At 45.5% G+C, this 20,507-nt stretch overlaps 1 protein-coding gene across 1 annotated transcript; it reads left to right on the top strand.

Annotated features, from left to right (window-relative positions):
* The first annotated feature begins 6,326 nt into the window (after positions 1 to 6,326).
* LOC308056738 (ankyrin repeat domain-containing protein 7-like) lies at positions 6,327 to 19,165 on the top strand. Its single transcript, XM_080372549.1, has 8 exons — positions 6,327 to 6,887; positions 10,896 to 11,010; positions 11,245 to 11,640; positions 12,158 to 12,295; positions 13,069 to 13,208; positions 16,565 to 16,691; positions 18,986 to 19,015; positions 19,095 to 19,165. The coding sequence occupies exons 1-3, from the start codon at positions 6,682 to 6,684 to the stop codon at positions 11,350 to 11,352; spliced, it is 429 nt and encodes a 142-aa protein (XP_080228675.1). The 5' UTR covers positions 6,327 to 6,681; the 3' UTR covers positions 11,353 to 11,640; positions 12,158 to 12,295; positions 13,069 to 13,208; positions 16,565 to 16,691; positions 18,986 to 19,015; positions 19,095 to 19,165.
* The last annotated feature ends 1,342 nt before the right edge of the window (positions 19,166 to 20,507 follow it).

Below are 20,507 nucleotides of genomic sequence, written 5' to 3'. Positions count from 1 at the left end.
TCGGCTCAGTTACCGCAGGCTCCCGAGGAGGAACTCCCGGTCTGTCCGCTGTCTTATCTGAAAGCTCCGGCACCGTTGAACACGCAGGGCGGACATACCCTTCATAGGACGAGTACGCCCAACTCCGAAAAGTGTAGCCGAGAGAGAAGGCTTAGGTGAATCACCCTTCTGCTCCACCGGCTTTTCTACACATCTCTCCCCAACGCTTCTATGGCTGCCACCGCTACTTTTTTTTTTTTTTTTTTTTTCACTTTCATAATTTCCAGCTATCGGCCGCCACCCCAGAGGCAATTTCCCACTTCTCTCCATTCCGCAATACTAAACAATAACGCGGGCTCGGGGATCTTAGTCTTTTTTGTGACCAGCGAACCAAGGTCTCCACTTCCGTCTCTTTAACGCCCTCCCCTCTCCCAAGGAGGATGCCAGTTAACAGTTTAATTGCCGCGTCTAATTCCATCGCGGTCTTCTCAGAGCCCTCCCCTTTCACAGAAAGGGTATCAGCGCGGAGAAGCCCTGCCGCGATTTACTCATCGCGGCCTTCCGTGGTACCCCCCCCCTCCTCTCACAGAGAGGAATTTAGCGCAGAGTCCTGCCGCGATTTACTCTGCGCGGTCTTACCACCGGCGGGGGTGCGATCTGCAGCTCCACACCGAACTCTGGACTCCGCTTTTCGCCAGCAGCTGGAGGGATCCGTGGCGGTGGGTGGGTGGGCGAGCGGGGTGAGCCGCGGGGCACGGCACGGCACGCTGGCGGGGCGCGGGGAACTGCGCTGGTGTAAGAAGCAAACTGGCTAGCGAAGTACAGTCACTAAGTGTCATGATTTCAGAATCAAACAAGTAAGTCAACAAGTGTTTGACTGGTTCAGATTGTAATCCATATCGTGTAACGGCTTGTCGCAGCTGCTGCATAAATTTCCAAGCAAAAGGTTTCCACACAGCGGCTGCTGAACCAGCAGGTAAAGGAGCAGTCCGCACCGGACATGCAACAGCAGAAGCAGCTTCCACTCTCCCTCCAATATAGCGTCTCTTACAACACCAGACCAACGACTTTGGAGAGCGGCAGAGTGGAGGATAACACCTTCCTGGGTCAGGGTCTGAACATCACGACTGGCAGTAGGCAGATGGCATTCAGTCAATGGCTGCTGCAAGCGGTTTAGGGGCCGGACGGAGGGTTTGGTTCGGGGACGGGGGATCGGGGCAGGCGCAGGTGGGGTGGGTTCATTTTCTTTATCAGACTCCGTGTTCTCATTCAGAGGCGCACTCGGACCCGCCGTAGTACCCTCGTCCTCATCTAACAGGGGGGGCGGCTCTCCGTAGCTTTCAGGGCTGCGCAGAGCACCTGTTGCGGCGGCACCCTCCGGAGATGGTGTCGGGTGTAACAGCTCTGTGGCAGATTTTTTAATGGGCACAATTAGGCCTTTTGCAGACGGAGCGCCTAGACCAAATAATCGGGTAGACTGCGACTCGGTTTCCCAACCGAGGAGGTCTGAGGCAGCCATAGCCATTTTTTTCTCTGCAACCAGGGATCGTAAATGGTTTATGACATCCCGGCAGGCAGTCCCCAAGTCCTTGGCCAACTTGCTGCCGCTAAGGATCGCATCGCAAAGGGAATCCCCGACCGCTCGCTACTCAGTCACACTAAACAGCAGTTGCGGGTCTTTTAAGTGTCCGTTTTCAGCCGCCCACCTACAGAGCTCATGGAGCTTCTTAGTGCTCACGCTAGCCTCTCGCTTAGCAAGAATATCAGTTAATAGCGTGAGTGCCTCTTCCCTTTCCATTATCGAGGGAAAAACGGTCTTACCGGTGCAGGTCCATGCACGACATCAATGCCAGATTCAGATGCCTTTACTCCTTATGGACGTCTTCCTGCTCAAACTCTTCACAGCGACTCTCAATTTTGCAAAGCCCACCGTCGCGATGCAAAGGCAGAGTTTTTGCAGCAATTTTCAGCTTTCCCATCGTTCGGGCGCCAATTGTTGGAAGAAGGGTTCGCCGGAGTCAAGAAGACGCTCAATATGAGTTATGCATCTTGCTCAACTTTATTAGTTTCTAACACTACTTATATAGAACCGATACACATGCACATTCCTAAAGCAGAAATATAATTGGTTAGTAGTCTCTAAACGCGCACGGTTCTCACACCCCTAATTATCATGACTAAAATAAGCATTCTATCCATGTAGCTAATTGTGTTGCTGTGCTTCAGCCTTGTAGTTTGTTACTCCCTATTTTCCCATACCGCTCCCTATCTTTCTTGGCCTTGCACCTGCTTTCCCAGCAGCTGTAGCTTGTTACAGCCACGGCCTGTTGGCACAACATAATTACTTGGTCTCAGGATTCGAGAATAGCTCAAGGCTACCTTTCTTGTTAACTTCAGCACAGCAACTTCAGTACAATTCTGATTACAGGCCTGTTCTAATACCAGGCCTGGATTGTGCAGATCTTCAGAGATTCTAAGGCCACGCTTCTGCAGCCATTCTTCTACAGTTTCTCTTTTAGTGGCTATCTAGATTGAAGAGTATTAGTAATGTTCAGCTGTTAATTTCTGTACATGTTTTGAGGATTCTGAGGGGCCTGCCTGTTCCTCAAAGTTTATGTCAGACAGTGACCTTAAGCTTTCCCTTCTCTTTTATGATAAGTAGCCACATTCCAGCAGTACTGTCAATCATTTTAATCTGTGACTTGCTTTGTATTCTTACTACCAAAATAACAGGCTCCTTTTGAAGATTGTGTGTGTGTGTGTATATATATATATATATATGAGCTATCCAGAATTTTGTAAACCTAATCTATCAGTATAAAGGCATTTGTTATTCTAAAACGAGCTCAGTAAGAAGACTACAAGAGGATGTGATTCAACATACTCTTAAAGTGTATCTCAAACGAGCTTTCAGATATTTGCATTCATTTAATTGTATTTGTATAGTGAAGAAACAGAACAAAGAACAATCTAATACAAAGTCCTGCCTTCAGTTACCAGAGTAATATTTGCAGTCAAACTATGGCTCTTAGATCACAACAGATTTCTTTGGGTTTTGTTAGAAAAAAATACATGATTGCAGTGTGTGCTTGTGTATTGTTCAAGGAAGAACAATACTTGAGCCTTTTTTATGTGTTAGGAAACAGAAATCCTCATGAACAGCTGCTGATAGTTGAAGGTGCTCAGCTGAGAAAGATCACGAGAGGTTCATCATCTGCGCAGATGCCTGCTGGTGGCAGGCAAAATTTCATACCTTTGGGTTCAATCTAAAGACAGGTCTAATTGTATAATAAAATAAGTTAAAGGCGTATTTCATGTTCTTAGAACTTTCTTCATGCTCATTTAACTGTTTTGTTAGGGCATGGTTGGACAACTGCAGCAGGAGCTTGCTGATGCACTTAAAAAGCAATCTACGTCAGAAGCTTCACTTGAAGTTACTACACGCTACCACAGTGACCTGGAGAGAGACAAGCTGCACTTGCAAAAGGAGTTGGAAAAAAAGTTGAAAACTAAGGTACTTAATGTCTGTAACTATATGAAGAAATCTGACTGTAGCTGTTGAAAGTAGGAGCAAATGTTGTACTTTTGCACCATGTTTTGCAGTGCTCTTATGAAAACTGAAGTATAGAGGGAACCAGAGGAGCTTGGCAGGAAAGCTGTAGGGTGATTTTGTGTGTGCGTGGACATGTCATCTTGTTCTCCAAAGTTGTAACCTCATCCTGTCACTTCTAGAGTATTCCTTCTTCCCACCAGCTCCAGCTGCTCTTCTTGGTTATGGTTCCTAAGGTGTGTTTTACACTCCACATCAACCTTGGCCATAGGTCTTGGATGGGTGGAGGAGAGCTTAGGCCTGTTTCTGTGTAAGTTACTGCATTCTCCTGCACTCTTGTCTTTTCCGGCCACCTTACTTTTTTCTTCTGCCACTGTTGCTTTCACAGACGCAGAAGCAGAACATGCTGGCTCTGACATCCAAGGACTTGCACAGCACGTGGGAGGAGCACTTGAAGTCAAGATCCCACCTTGAAGAGCACGTTGCTCATCTTGACAAGGAAAAGGCTGAACTGTTGGAACAGGTGAGCCCAGAAAATTCTCCGGGCACCGAGCCAATACCCAGGAGAACCACATGCACCTTCTGGTCAGGTTCTTACATACTCATTGTTTTCTGTTATCCCTGCCATTCAGGCTGTGAGTACCTTATCGTTTGGGGGTCATGGAGGAAGCAAATAAAAGCTAGATGGGTATCTTTGTGTAAGTTCTGGAGTGGCTCTGTTGGGAAGAGTTCCCAGTTACTCCCTCTCGGAAGAGAGGGGAGTAACGCAACCATCACTCAGAACAACTCTGTGCAGTTGGCCTTGCCCAAGGTCACCCCCTGAAGCCTGTCTCAGGCACGAGTTGAACAGGAGGCAGGTGGGGGTTTGCTTTTCGGAATGGTGTCTTTGCTTCCCAGGGCACAATGCAGTGTGAGGTGATGCAGAAAAAATGAATGCAGTAACTTATTGCTTACTAGTAGCTGACTCAGTCCATCTTTCCTGGTCTTGGAGACCCAGAAGCAGATTTCCCAGAAGTGCTTTTGAGGTTGCTCTGGGTGATAGATTCTAGTTTTTAGTTTTGCATCCTTTCTGGCTAATAATAAACAAATAGTGCCCGTTGTGCCCATAATACTATATCCACAGGACCCATCAGCACCCTCTTATCTTCAAAGCCTGAAACTGAATTTCAGCCCAGCCAGCTACCAAGTCCTGCCAACTAAAACTGGGTAATCACGGGGGGGAGGGTAATACCATTCTGAAACATTTAATATTGCACAGGAACTGTAGAGTCTCCTGGTCTTGGCTGGGGAGTGACCTGTAAAAAACCCAAGTTTTTGTGGCTGAGCATGCGTGCACTTGAAAAAGGACTGGAGAAGAAATACTTCCTCCTGGAAAGAGCAGAGATGGATTGTGTTTACTCTGTATTGCCACCTTGTAAATAAAATCCTGCCTTTCTTCTAATGTCTGGAAGAAAACAAATACACTCAATTAAAAAATGCATTTTGCTCTCCATTCCCCCATTAAATGGTCAGACTGATTACAGAGGTACTCTTGAAATGGCTAAATGGCTGCTGCTGATAGCCATTTCCCAAAACTCATAGAATTCAGGTTTTGCAACCTGAATTTACTTGGATGTGTTTTCAGCAAAAGTCTTTTTTTGGTCTTTTTTTTTTTAAATATAATAATAATAATAATAATAATAATATTATAGTTCTTCCTTCTAGAGATCACGTCTGCAATAACGGAATGCTGCTAATATACTGAGCATCAACTAAGGAAAGTGACTGTACATCAGCCACTTTGGTCGGCGAGAACACTGCCAGAGCGAAGGCTTGATAAAGCTGTGAAGGCTCATTCCAGAAAGGAAAAGGAAGGTTCTAGAAGCTGTACCATTATTAGCAATGAAGGAAAAGAAGGTATTTCAAAGGGCTGAATCTCCTCCCTAAAAAGTGATACTAGATTCCTGTCCTGTTGTAATCAATATTTTCAGCGCTAATCACAGTGAAGTGTGTCCCTCTCTCTGATTTAGGTTTTCTTTGCCATCTCTCCCATTTTTCACAAACTCATTGGCAAGAGGCAGTTTCTAATAGGAAGTAGTGTGCTGGCAAGGTGTTCCATGAGTCAAACCATCTAGGGTATACTGGACTGTGACATCACCCCAAAACCATATGGTACTTATGGGAAGGTTTCACCACGCTGAACTACTTCGTGCCATCACCGCAGCAGTACAACACGGAGGATGGTTCCCAACTTATCTATACCAAAGGCACGACCTGTCTTGATTTCTGGACCGCGTTTCCATACACTCAGTGCACGTTTGTGTTCTTTTGTGGCAGTGCCAGCTCGGCCACGTTTACTGGAAAGTAACTTTCTGACCCTGTCCTGGCAAGGCAGGTAACTAGATGATGCCTACCGGCCCCCCCCCCGCCCCCCTCCCGCTATATTAACCCTTGCTGTTTGTTCCTTTGGCATCCATTTGCCCAGGGCTAACGATGGCACACAAGCAGGACTGCTCAACAAACTAGGAGGCGAATTGCGTCGAGAACTGTTTCGGCCATAACTCCCTGACGAGATTTCCTTGCCCTGAACGACAAGCGCTTTCCCAGTTTGAGCCATTTTCTTTTAAAACCAACTCGCCCGAGCCGCCCCGCGAGCTCACAGCGCGGGCCCCGCAGGGCCAGCGGGGAGCTGCTGCTGCCCGGTACGCCGGCACCCCCCCGGGCTTCCCGACAGCGGCCCGAGTGCTCTGCGGGGGGCGCAGCGCCGCCGCCACCCGCCGGGCCTCTCGCTGACCCCGGCCCCGCTCCGCAGCGCCGCGGCCGGGCACCGCGCGGGAGCCGCCGGGCACCGCGGGGCAGGAAGTGACGTCACTCGCGCTGCGACACGCGCCGGAGCAGACCCCGCCCCCGCCAGCAGAGCCCGCGCTGAGGGAGGCGCTGTCCGCCGCTGCCGCGCTGAGGAGCAGCCTGTGCGCTCGGCTTCCCGCCCTCTGGTGGTTCGCTCCGTAGAAAACCGTACCGGGCCGCTGCCCGGGGCCCCGATCCCCCGTCCCTGCCCCGGGGGCCCCCCGATCCCCCGATGCCCAGCCCCGGGACCCCCGATCCCCGGGGCCTGCCGCAGCCCGCCGCGTGCCTCCCGCCATCTCTTCCCTGAGGCGGGACCGTGCCGCGGGATGAAGAGGTTTTTCGGGTTCGGGAGGAAGAAGAAGGGGCGGCCGGCAGCGTCCGGCAGCTCCGCCAAGCCCTTCCCCACCGGTGCCTACGAGCTCCGGCTGAAGGACCTGGGCAAGCTGCACCGTGCGGCCGCCCGTGGCGACCTGGGTCAGGTGCGGCAGAGACTGAAGAAATGCGGCATCGACGAGCGGGACGCGGCGGAGCGGTAAGCGGCGGGGGGCAGCAGCGCCGGGCGGTGCTGGGGCGGGGTGTGGGGGGGTTGCGGGCAGCGCCGGGACCCGCAGGTGCAGCTCAAGGGCGCTGGGAGCGAACGGCAGCATCGCTGCGAGGAGCCTCAGCCTGGGCGGGGAGCCAGGCCTGTGCTGCCAGGAGCCCTTGGAGTCGGCCGAGCATCCCCCGTCTTGCCCCGGCCCCCTCCGTGCCCTCGTTCCCGGGGGTGTTGCCTTGCCTGGGGGCGCAGGAGCGGCAGGGGGCCGGCAGCAGCCTGGCCAGAGCGGGTTGCAGAAGGAGCCTCAGGGCCATTCTCCAGGCACGCTTGGAAGGCAGAGTGCATTGCACCTCGGAGGCCTCAGCGTGCGGGGTTAGTAGTTGAGCTGAGCAAGCTGCACTGCCTCAGCTGGGAGTAAAAGAGGGGTAAGCACTGCGTTTAGGAAAGGGTAAATGTGCTGTGTATTGGTGCTGTGTGGACGGTTGCCTGATGTGCCTTTTGTGACTGTGATGTTGCAGCCAAAAGCAACATCAGTCTGATTTTAGGTGGCAGTTACTTTGCTGTTTGCTCTGTGGCCTTGGTACAGCTAATTAGTGCCTTGGTTTGGAAGATCTGGGCAGTGCCATGCAGAGGAAGCTGCTGCTTCTGGCAGGTGTTAGGATGTGTGCTTTTGAGTCAAGCACAGCAAGTACTTGGCAGTTATATCTTAGGGAGAAGCCCTGGGCTGCAGCATAGCTCCTCATGATCCACCATAAGCGTAAGGGAATCAGCTGAAGTTTTTGGGTCTTGGATGTGTCGAGCTGTTAATGCCTTTTCTGAAAAGACTGAGTCAAAACATCCATGACATTCAGAGGAGATGCTGGTTTAATCAGAGTACTTCAGCATCCTGGGCTGTCTTTTCTGAAGACGGGACTTTTGCCAGCCAGCTAGCTTATTGCCCTGAAAACACCTGAAACTGTCTAGATTTGTAGGAAGGCAATGAAGAGTGCAGTCAGTCAGCACGTGGGCTGTGTGCCTGAGTGTTGCCAGCCAGTATTTGTTTATGCAGCTGCAGGTGGGGGATGCCATTTAAGGTGGCTTGAGTGCGCTTTTGTGCATAATTCAGCTGCCAGAGTCAAGGTGCCCGATGGCATTTATGGAAATAGTTCGGAAAGTTTCTCTCTTTTTCTTCTTACTGCTTACTGATTCACTCAGCAGTCAGTCACCAGCTCTTAGCAGACCCTGGTATGAAATTTCGCTAGTTTTTGCATTTCAAGTTCATCTTGTCTAGAAAGCTTTTTTTCCTCTGAAGGGTTTCCTTCTGTGTGCCAGGCAATTAGCAGTGTTATAACAGGACAAATACAGTCACAAACTAAAAAACAAGCCGGGGGCAGGGGGGGAGAGGGAGGGAAGAAAGAAAAGGCAGCATACTATGATGAGCACTGTGGTGGTTTTGCCATGATAATGCCCAGTGCTGAAAAGCGAGGCTGAGAGCAATTGGGTGGACAGAGCCTGCCTACTTGCTGCAGCCACTGCACCCTGTACCAGCCATGAGGGTTGCAAGGCCACCTGTGCCCTCTTAGTGCTTGTGGGTGTGATGTGTGTTGTGAGTGACCACCAGATGCAGTTGCATTTCAGGGCTTCGTGTTGGAAGACTTGGTATCATTGGAAATAGAGGTGAAGAATAGGAAATAATGCAAAGTAACGGCATAATGTGTGCATTGGTTGTATGAATATCTCAGTTTTGCTGCTCAGGATTTCCAAAAGCAAAATCCTGCACCAGGAGCATGGCAAGGATCACACCAACAGGTTCCTTCCATGAAGTGGGTCCTGTAGCCCATAAGACCTCCCGAAAGTGTGCTTGATACAGCATCAGTTAGGAGCAGGCAGCTTTCAGAGGTGGTCTAGCCAAACCTTCAGCCTCACTGACAGAGACGGGCAAAAGTCAGCACAGAGTTGGAAGCACTGTAGGCACAATGCCAGCTAGTCATGGATCCTGGGTCAGAGCTCATCGCTAAGGGAGATTTACCCTGTCAGCTGCCTGTCAGACTGAACTCCAGCACTTTCATTGCTTGGCTTGTAGCTGCTGGGTTGTCGGCTCAAGCGCCGTTCAAAGTGCGTACTGCCAACCTGCTGTTTCCCAGTGGGGTTGTTTCGTGGCGGCTCAGCATCAGCAGTTCTCTTCTACTCTGTAGGTGATCAGCGTAGCAGCAGCAGGAGCAGGAACAGAATCTGGGCAGTGTCCCCAGGGCTGGGTGGCGGAAGAACTTCGGTGTTACTGGAGGCCTCTTGCAGGGACAGGCAACCCTGAACACTGGTGTTCTCTGCCAGCCTGTTCCCTGAAGTGGATCTTCCGTGGAGCACAGCAGGCCTTGCTCCAAGCAGAGCCGTCTCCTGTTGACAGACTGAGAGGCTTGGTTGAGGAGGACAGCAACAAGTCCACAAGTTTTCTGAAGGCTTTTCTGTTTGCAGAGCTGATCGTGACTACTTCATGTCTGTCATGCTTCCTAGTGGTTGGTAGTAGCAGCTTTCAGATGATTGTGGACTCCTTCATAACCAGTCCTGGTTAGCTTTCAGATAATCTCAGTCAGTCATTTCTTCAGAGATGAAGAATCCTGCATGTTTCTGTGGAAATTTCTCAAAAAGTGGCGGTAGTTGCTCTTGAGCTACTCCTCTGTCAATGCTCCAGTCTGTTCCCTGTCTGTAGCAAGACATTACAAATTCTTTGAAGTTTTCTGTATTTCTCTCATCCTCATCTTTGTTGCAGTGGAGGAGGATGTCAGCTGCCCTGTAACAACTATCTGTGTTACAGATTACTGTGTTTCTGCATCACCTGCCACTGCATTTGTGTATCTCTCCCTTTCCATTCCCACTTAGCCAGGGAGCTGTTGTGCTCCTGTCTCAGCAAGGTACCAAAACAATTGCAAGGCTAGTTGAGCTTTCCTAAATACAGAGAAGGACCTACCTACAGCGATGTGGTTCAGAACCAGTGCTGGTGTTCCCCTCAGTTCTTGAGGAACTGTGGGATTGTTACTGCATCACCTTCAAGGGAGGAAGGTCCCAGCTGTTTTCTGGCTTGTCTTCTGCTCTCTTGGGACAGGTGTCCTGCAGAGCAGGAGGTGCTTTGCTTTTGCACAGAGTGAAGCTTGTGCTGATTTGTGCCTCTGATTTAGGGGGAAAACACATGCAAGGACTTTCTGGGCAATTTCTTTCAGTATAAGTAGGCTGGTTAATTGACATCAGACCTAAGATGTTCTGTGGTTTGAAGGAGTGTTTTGGTTTTTGTTGTTGTTGTTGTTGGTTGTTTTTTTTTCCCTCTGGCAAGGCTTTAACTTGAAGAAAAGAGTTTCATTTTCTTATGCTGGTCATGTATTATGGAAACACAGTATTCCCTCCCTGGAGAGGACTTCCTCTGTAGTAGGCTTATTATGACTGTTGTAGTTATACATATCTGAAGGATCAGGTATTACTTTCCTGTACTCAGGATTACAGTGTTCTGTCTGGTTTGCTGCATGTTATGGGGGGCACTTTGGTGCAAGTGAGTACTTGCTTTTGTTGCAGTAGTAAGCAAGCTAGAGAAAAAGCAGAAATTCTTGAAGTGTAGGGAAATGCTAATACTCTTTATATAAAGCCCATCTACATCTCTGATACTTCTGGCACATGAATAATTATAGAACTTAGAGGGTTGCTTGCCATAGTTCTCAGATTCCCAAACTTTGGTCTTTTTTGCTGCACCACAGGTGTAGTCCTGCTGGAGGCAGTGACCAACGCCTGGGCACAGGAATCTGTGCAGATTAAGTTCTAGAGTGAAGGAAATGGCACCTTACTAAGCAGATGCTGCAGAGGGGTTTTGCTGGCCAGTCTCGGGTGTTTGGTGCGCAACTGCTGTTACTGGTAACGGAATGAGAAATCATTTCTTAAGCTTGCTTTGTGCAAAGTGAAACTTGTGGTCATATCAATTTATCAGAGCCTGAAATTATTTCTCTAGTTGTCTGTTTGTGCTAATTTAATATGTTTAATTTTTAGGACACCTCTGCATCTTGCTTCTGCGAATGGCCATGTGAATGTTGTTACATATCTCGTAGAAAACAAGTGTAAACTAAATCTTACTGACAGTGATAACAGATCGCCGCTGATGAAGGTATGTGGAATATGTTATGCTCTTTCAAGTGGGGCTTGTCAACTGTGCATTAAATGAGAGGTGGCTGGTAGGATTCTTTACACAGCTCTGCGTAGAAGCATGCATCTGGTAATCAGCGTGGAATAGGCATATGTTAGCTCAGCTTTGAAGGTGCTCTTATTTTCCAGCATTGGGAAGCTGGGGCAATTGTAGCAGAGTGCTGGCAGTTCTTCCTTTTTTGCGTGTTGTTCCCAGGCAGTACAGTGCCAGCAAGAAGAATGTGTAGCTATTCTGCTAGAGCACGGTGCCAACCCACATCTGGCAGATGCTGACAGCAACACTGCCCTTCACCTTGCTGTCTGATCTCCTAATACAACTGTAGCGGGGCTGTTACTTGAGCATAATGCCAATATTGATGCTCGGAATAAGGTAAATTTTTGTGTTTGTTGAAGAAGTTCTTTCAAGAAGTTGTATTAGTCTTTCTCTTGTAGGGTTGTTTTTTTTTTTTACTTTTATTTTTAAATGTATTTATCTGCCCTTTCAGGAGGGAAACACTCTGCTTATTCTTGCTATCTCTGAACATCATGAAGATATAGCAGAGTTTCTTCTGCAGAAAGGAGCTGATGTGCATGCTCGAGATCACTGTGAAAGGTGAGTGGTTTGTCAAAACTGCATGGGTCTCTTTAGTATTCTTTAGGTTGGATTAATCAGAGGCATGAGAGTGAGCTCTGAAAAAAACCCAGGGAGCCACATAGCAGCTATTTCTGTGTGACTTGTGAAAGCACATCTGCTACTTGGCTGTTGTCATACCTCAGTGGGTGCTTTCCTCGTTGAGGATTACAAGAAGGCATTGTCTGTGGTGGCCCTTCTGGCAGGAAACATGCTGTTAGCTCAGCAGCGCTGCCTCAATTTGAAAAAACATCTCCTGCATAGTGGCATAGTTTGTATGTGAGTGTTGTCTACATGGAAGCTTTGTCTGAAGATTGAAGGTTTGGTTGTTTTGACTCCCTCTTGTATTTTATGGTTGCTCTTAATATTTAATGAAAACTTCTTTTTCTTTTGCTCATTCAATAATGAGGAAAGTAGTTTTTGAGAGCAAATAGGAATAAAAATAATTACAGTGTCTGTGTCAAATGATCTACTTCATAACATATTTTTGGTGTTTCAGAACCCCACTTATGACTGCAGCATCTGGTGGACAGCTTAATTTAATAAAAGTTCTTTTTCGATACGGTGCTGATCTTTTCCATAAAGACACTAACGGATGGACAGCTGAGGATTATGCTGTTACTCATGGATATTCTAGGTAAATTTTTGACTTTATTGTTAGAATAGGTTGTCAGTTGTCAGTGTGGCTTTTGAATGTTTTCGGTAATAGCAGCAAGGTTTAATGGTGTGTTGAAAGCTGTCCTGAAGCTGTGCTCAGTGACGTCTTCTGATACGTATCGTTCCCTGTGTCTAGTATTAATCTGGATGTTGAAGAAAATTTCCGCCCCGAATTGTCTGTTAGATTTCAAGTTTTGATGCTAAACTTGCACCTGCCCAATACAAACTCTAAAACATGTCTGTATCCTACAGTTACCCAGAGGTAGAACGTGGCAAACTGAAACGCATGTCAGTCCTCTCCTCAGACCAGCACCATTGTCCTTACTGACTTCCACTACAATCACCAGGAACTACCATCCTTTTGTTTTCCGAGATCTAACATATCCCTTTTGTTAAAATCTGGAGCGGTTTCACCCCTCTTATGGATAGCTTTGTACCTGTGCGTATCCCTTCTCTGAGGTGGTTATGTGGGCTTAACAGCTAAGCTGAAAATACTGTGCCGAGCTGGAGCTAATAGCTTCGTAGGTGTGGATATGCACCTCTGGAGTGAACATGACTGTAGTGAATATTGAAGTATGTAGTAGTCGTGCAGTAAGTTCTGTGTTACTCTCAGTGAATGCATACAAGTATATGAATTCATACGGCTATGAATACGTGTAGGGTGGATAAGTGGCTGTTAACTGTTCTATTAAACTGTATAAGCAAGTATGTGGTTGTTTTTACCAAATATGGTTCTTCTCTTTCCCTATATAGTCTTTGTAAACAACCGGTGGCATACGCATTCCGGGGAGGCAGAGACGAAGGTGGTGCACAAGGCGACACAGTACCTGGCATTCCTCACCGGGCCAGAGCTGCTGGCTTGACGTTGGGTGCACCTGCTGTGGACAGAGGAGGTAGGATCTTTAATCACGCAGGAGCTCACGAGGAAAATCACTGTGGCCTTTTCTTTAGGGGGTTTGTGTTGTCAGCGCTCACTGTGTTTGCCGTTGACTTTAGTGGAGGCATCAGGTGGGGTAGCGCAAGAAGCTTTGTGAATATGCTGACTTGTTGCTGGTTGGAGGTGCTTCTTGTCAGGGGTGAAGGCAGCTGCGGTTTGTGTGCTACGGGCCCACTTACCGGGTTGTTGTGTTCTGCCTGCCAGATTGCCCATCTGTATAGGTTTTCATACAGAGAGAGAAGGGGGACAGGGAAGGAACTAGGTGAGAGTGGTTTTGGTTTTGGGGTGTGTACTTGTACCTATAGATGGCCATTCAGATTGTGAAAACGAATTGCAAAAGCAGTAGGTTCATCCTGAGTAGTTGTTCATCTTCCTGTAGTTGGGAAGCAACAGATGAGTTAGCAGGACTGTACATGTCTTGTTGATATCCACTGAGTTTGTGCAGTGGTGTTCTAATATTAATAGTTTCACCTGCACTAAGCTGCTTTTAGTGAGTTGTCTTATTTCTCAGCATCAGTTACGATTGTTTCTGTGTAGGTGCTGTAGAGACATACTTAGGAAAAATCGTCTTGGAAAAGTCACTTTGTTAGAAACAATAATGCAACTTCTGTGTGTACTGTATCTTCATGGACGTAGTTTGATTTCCAGTAAAAATAAATAACACCTTTACTTCCAGTAATTTTATGAAATAAACGTTAAAAAGTCCACATTAACCTGTGATCCAGAAAAACAATTGAATTGCCTTGTTATCAAAAAATCAGCTCCTTCAGTGAGTTCATTTTAAATTTAAAAAAAACCAACCACTCCTTAATTTTTAAGATCCAGTCTATGCTTATGAGCTCATATAGCCCTAGAGGAATCTTAGAAAACTAATCTTTTAATATAGAATGAACTGTCTTGTACTTTACATCTCAGGCCCTATGGTGGGAAGTTCTATCCTTTCTGGTTTTTTTAAGGGTGTTACATCAGAACTTTGTGGCAAATGGGCAGCAGACAGTGTTCAAACACAGTTTATTACTCCTTTTTTAAATATCCCGTGTTTTGCTCATATTTCATGACATATTTTTCCAAATTCACTTTTCCCAGATAGGGGAATTTAATTTAGAGCCAAACTTCGTTCCTTTGACTTAGGAATAGTTATTTTGATCTAGTCAGCGATGTGTAAAGTTTCTTGATAGACCGAAGGAAGATGCGGAGGTTTTTATATTTTATTTTGTTTTTGGAAAGGGCTTGGTACAGGTAGTTTAATCAACAAAATGTTGCTTTTACCCAAACAGCACTCTGTGGCTGCCTCCTGTGCACATAGATAATTGCTGTGGTACCACATTGTGATGACTGACAGGCCTGGGTTATTTTAAAATATGTGGCTTGAAGAATAATACTGTTGTGTGATTCCAAAATTAATATGCCCTCAGGGAAATACGGGTTCTTGAACCAAGTAATTTGCTCAGTTCCTTGAAGACAGTAATACTACTAGCATAAGTCCACAATGTTATGGGAAATCCTCACTTGAAGAGGCCTAGTAAGTGTGAAGAGAATATTTATGTGGGTTAAGGACTTGGGAGGAGAAAGAGTGTGCTGTGGTCTCAAACTGTTTATAGTAGGGCTTGTTTTTCTTGAGTGGTACGAATCTTTTTCTCCTTGTGCTCAGTCTCCTAGAAAATGACCCCGGCCTGTTGAGTGAGAGGGATTAGTAGCATGCAGGGAGCACTTGGTGGCATTGATTCTGCAGTCTCTTGCTTGCACCCACAAAGCGCAGGTCCTGCATCCTGAGTCCCTTTGACAGGCTGCAGTAAAAGCTTTGAAGCCCCTGTTAGAGGAGAAGCTAGACTGATCTTGAGACAACGGAGGAATACCCACTTTGAATTCTTTGTTTTAATCTTGCTCTTCATTCCTGTTTTTCTGGGATCTTCAATGTAGTCCTTATTCCTTTTGCACTTGTTGAACATTCTTCAAAATACTCGCTTCTAGTGAGCAAGTCAGTATATTTAAGAGGTTGGCTCATGCTTATTTGAGTGTTTACTTTTTGTCAGAACATGAACCTTTTTGTTGATTGCAGACAGACTTGCAAAAACCTCCAAATGAATGGCTTCCACCTCTAGTATATCGAAAGACAGACTTTTCAGATTTGAAGTTGGAATTTCTTTGGCAAAAAGTAATTATGCATTTTTTCTAAAAGCGAGGGTTCAGATTTCTAGTATGTCTTCAGTGGCAGCTTTTTTTAGCTGCTGCACTGCGTATTGGTGTATTGTTCCTACAGAAACCATTGGTTTTTTGTCTTTGAGCTCTTGGAAAAGAAACGAGTTCTTCAGTGTGCTTTATATCTGCTGTATCACCTTTTAAGAAAATTGAGAAATGGAGAAGGAATGAGAAACAATCTTGAGGTCCTTTTTTTAACTCTTACATGTGTGTTTTTGATAGGAGTCCTCTTGCCACATCCATTCCATATATTTGTGGTAACATCAATATAAGCAGGACTCCCTGTTGCTCTGAGGCAAATGTTACGGCCTTGTCACAAAGACATGTGGTGTTGGGTAGCTGCAATAACAACCACACCATTCATTGATATAAAAAATAAAATTTTACTAAGTAGGATGGGTAGAGCAGGCGGATGGTGATTTATATTCTAAAGCTTCTGTTCCACAACACATAGACACGCGTACACACACAAGCACACATGCATGACACTCACACCAGTCAGTGCACCCGTTTTGGTCCAGTTGTGGCCTGCCCTATAGCCCTGGGGGAACAGGGTATTCACTCTGACTGCTTGTCATGCCTGCGTTCTGGCTGGTAGCGTAGCTTCTCTATGTGAACAGTTCAGCATGGTCAAATCAATATATGCAGGGCTTTTACCTTCAAACTGAGGTAGGAGGGGGCTGTGTTTGCATCCGGCACCATCGACACAACTGGCTAGTGTATCTCCAAAGTTTGTTGGCACCTACAGATTTTTGGGATGCTTAGACAGAGGGATTTTAAGTGTGCCGTACGTATAAAACACTCTACAAATATGAAGGAATTGCATTGGCAGTCAGTGCTGAGCAAGGACTAGTCAAGCTGAGAGAAATACAAAGTTGGCAGTACAGTAAACTGCCAAGAATCTGTTTCAGTGTTTCAAAAGATTGGAATATAGGTATTTTACAATGGAGCAAGTAAATTAAGTTACACTGTTTGACACTGTCCCTTAAGAGTAGAGTTCTGTAGGTTGTGATAGGTTTGGCTTCTACTTCTTGTAACTGTAGAGTAGGCTGATGGTCACAGTACATTCTCCCCTTGCTATAGCTTTGTTAATGTACTGGTTATGTTTTCCAGATTTCTGGGAATTCACATTTATTCTGGTGCCCTTGTTTGGTCTGTCCTTGACACGCCTTTCCCTAAATGGATATAGGAATGCCACAATCTCCTAGCCAGACATCAAGAACAGGAAAACCAAAGAAAGGTATTCTATACAGTAGCATTTCAACTATGGAACATGTTGTGTGATGTACATATACTAACACACCTGTGATGTTTATTATCTTGGAGGTCTCTATTCTGATGGTTTTGGTTTTATAAATTAGGTTTGAGAGCAGGCTTTGGGTGCTTTTTGTTTACGTGTTTTGCATGGGTCCTTTATTACTGAATTGAGTGATAGCTTTGTGTCATTAGTGATAGTAAATAATATTAAAAAAAAAATGCTCTTCTGCTACTCCAAAATGAAAATGGACTTCAATTAAAGCAGAAACAAGTGATCCCTAGACACTACTTTTCTAGATCCCATTTCTACAGTAGGGCATCAAGATCTGTCTGAAAACTAGCTCATAAACTTTCTCTCTTGCTTTTTAAAGGAGAATGGGAACTGGTTTTGATCATTGCTTAAAGTTACTATCCATGGAAAGCAAAAGTTCAGATAACTTACTCAACACGATATGCCCTTTGTTTTCTTTTCCTTTTAATGATTTTGTCTAAGACCTCGGTTTGGCTGTCATCATACAACTTTATGGAAGGCCACCAATCTCCTATTTATAAGCAACTTCATTTTGTGATGATAGTTAACGAGAACTAATTATCGAGGAATTGAGGAATGCTGAAATGGATACGATGTGGAGGCTCTATTTGGTTTTTTCCTTTCTGTCCAGGGAATTGAAGAGGCCTTTTATTTCATCTTAGTTGTTGATAATTGAGAGGTTTTCGCACTCTTCAGGCTGGATTCCTAGAGTTCAGATTTCTTTAGTACATCAGTGGTGTGCTAGAGTGCGCTGTCGTTGAGTTTGCAACATGTGCATCTGGGCCACGCTGCCATTCAGAGGGATCTTGACAAGCTGGGTAAATGGACTGTCAGGCCTGTCTTAACAGAATTCAGCAAGGGCAAATGCCAAGTCCTGCACATGGAAAGGAACAACCGTTTGCTACAGCACGTGCTGGAGCTGCCTGGCTGGAGAGCTGCTTTGCTGGGAATAGCCAGAGGGTCTTGGCAGAAAGTGAGCTGAGAATGAGCCAGCAGGGTGCCCTGCCGGCTGAGAAGGTTAACGGTGTCCTGGGCTGTATGAAGAGCAGCATAGCCAGGGGACTGAGGGAGGGGATTGTACACCGCTACTTGGCAGTCCCTGGGTTGTGTCCAGCTCCCTGGGTATAATTTTGAGCCCCCAGTGCAAGAGAGAGTGGTCTTTCATCCGTGAGCGAGTTCAGTGGAGGGCCATCAGACTCTGCCAGCAACAGGACTACTTGCCTTTTGGGGAGAGACTGGGGGAACTGGGCTTGTTCAGTGTAGAGAAGAGATGACTTTGAAGGGGACCCAGCAGCAGCTTCCAGTACGTGTAAAGAGAAGACAGAGACAGGTGCCTCCCAGTGGTGCGTCACATGAAGCAAAGGTACAAGAGGCATAAATGGAAACAAGAGAATTTCTAATGGAATGTGGGCAGCTTCACCATGGTGAGAACAGTAAAACAGAGAGGTTGTGCAGTCTCCCTCCTTGAATGGTTCAAGATCAGAGTGGAAAAAGCCCTGTGAGCCTTATCTGACCTCAGAGCCGAGTCTGCTTTGAGGAGGCGGTTGGCTGAGAAACTTGCCGAGGTCCCTTGTGACCTGATTTATCCTGTGATCCTATGGGCAAGTTGCTGTCTTAACATGGATGAAAGCTTGGAGCGTAGCATAGAATGCCCTGGTTACGCCTGTCTTGCCTGTTGAATACCCTTTTTGGTGCAGCGTACAGAACTGCTGGGGATTCTTCTACCTGAGGATAAGCTTTAGATCTTGGTTATGCTTTTTGATGTTTTTTACCTTTTCAGGATAACCTGTAAGTGGGTAGAGCACCAGCTAGTATAGTATATAAACCAGTAAAATCTCTGTCAATAGTGTGTGCTTGTGTGTGCAGTATGAGTACTTCAGCAGTTCATTTATTTACTGTCTTGCTAAAGCACCAGTATTTTGTTAACTGTTTATTAACGTAGCATATTCATGCTATGCTGTTTTTTTTTTAGTTTAGAGGTAGTTCTTAAACTTTTAGGTATAAAAGTTCAAAGGAGATAAAACTCTAGTCTTTTTTGTTTTGTCAATTCAGTGTGACTTGAAAAAGCAGTTGTTTGGAAATGCATGCATTCATTCATGCTGTCTTACGTTAAGTTGACTCCCCAAAGTTTCATTCTGTTATGACATGTACATGTTAATGACATGTCCAGGTTAAATGTTTCTATGTGCTGTTTAATTTTTAGCATGCCAAATCTAATTTCAACATGTCAATTTGTGTTTGAACAGCAATAGATGACTTGTCGCAAGGAGACTCAGGTAAGACTTTAAACATACCCAGCACATACCTGAGGAATGATTGGAGAGACACAGTACTCATTTTGCTTTACTTTTTAAGAAGCTTGGAGAAAGAGGGGAGTGATGTCTGTTGGCACACTTCTGAGGAAGAACTCGATTTTACTCCCAAGGTATGGTGTACTTACAGTAAATGTCCTATAAAAATAAGTGATCTGAAGGCAAGTTTTCTGGGGGATTGAAAGAAACTACAGTTCTAGCCAGTATTGTTTTCTCCTTAGAAGCAGTCTCTGACCTGCCAGCCTTTCTTCTGCTGTGAGTTTTTCCTAAAAGACCTGTAGCTGTGGCAGATCATGCAGTAGATTTGTGATTTGAGGCAAAAGAGCAATAGGCGACAAGATAAACCACCACAGTATTATTTGTTCTTGGTCATTTGTGTCGGATTTTAAGTTTATAAGTTACTAATATAACCTGTTCTGTTCTTCCCCAAACACTGTTAATGTTTCCTGTAAATTTTGTGATAGAATCCTAACTGATAAAGGGCACTTTTTAATGAAGTTGTACTGAAATCCTTCATCACCTAGTTCTCCTTTCCTTCTCATCAGGTTACTCAAGAGTGCTCAGTGGATGAGTTACTCAAATGGGTCATCTTTTTTTCTTCTATTGAGATGGCATTCTGTGCTTGCATGTAATTTCACACTGCATGTTTTCCCTCTTTTTTTGAATGCTTAGGTAGTATTCTTTTTGTCAGCTACAAGCTCTCAGGCCTACTTTTTTTGCTAGTGTTCTGAAGAACTATTAACTTCTGCAGTGATGTGTGGAGCATCTGTTCTGTTGCTCTGGGATTCTGCAGCGATGAGGAACCAGTGTTCTAGTTCAACCTACTCTGTAATACTGGAGGTGCAAGCATGTTTAGTTTTAACATGATTTCATTTTCTTGCACTGATTTAAATATAAATTATGCATTTTTATGGCATGTTTTTGAAATTTAAGGATATTCTGGTAAGTGTACTTGCAGGGACTAATTAATGCATTAAACCTAGGGTTCTTAACAGTTACTTCCCTTGTGCACACTTGCAAGTAAGCATCCAGAAGCTGCGATCTTAAATATAACTGAATTTTACTGAAGTACTACAAATACTAAACCCAGATTTTTAAAACTGCTATGCATGTAACCATATTTTTGGAAACAATTTTCAGAAGGGTGCCTGCATGGTATTTTGGGGGTGAAATACTTACTGAATTGCATATGTGAGGAGTGTTTTTGTAGTTAGAAGTATAGGATGGAGCCAACACCTGACCACTATCAAAAGGACAGCCTGATTACATTTAGTGTTCAAGATTTGATGTGACCAAAGGATTTGTTGTTGTCGTTAGTGTTCTAAAAAAAAAAAATCATTTATTTACAGAAGCTGCAGAAGCCAAATTTGACATTGTTAATGAATGTTTCCCAGCAGTTCAGGAAAAACAGTAAGCTATTTGGAAAAGATTGCATAGTATACTAATATATAAAAGT

The sequence above is a fragment of the Falco punctatus genome (genome assembly GCF_963210335.1).
Source record: "Falco punctatus genome assembly, chromosome: Z".
NCBI classification, from domain to species: domain Eukaryota; kingdom Metazoa; phylum Chordata; class Aves; order Falconiformes; family Falconidae; genus Falco; species Falco punctatus.
The sequence above is the reverse complement of the archived record's forward strand: the minus strand, read 5'-3'. Positions and strand labels throughout refer to the sequence as shown.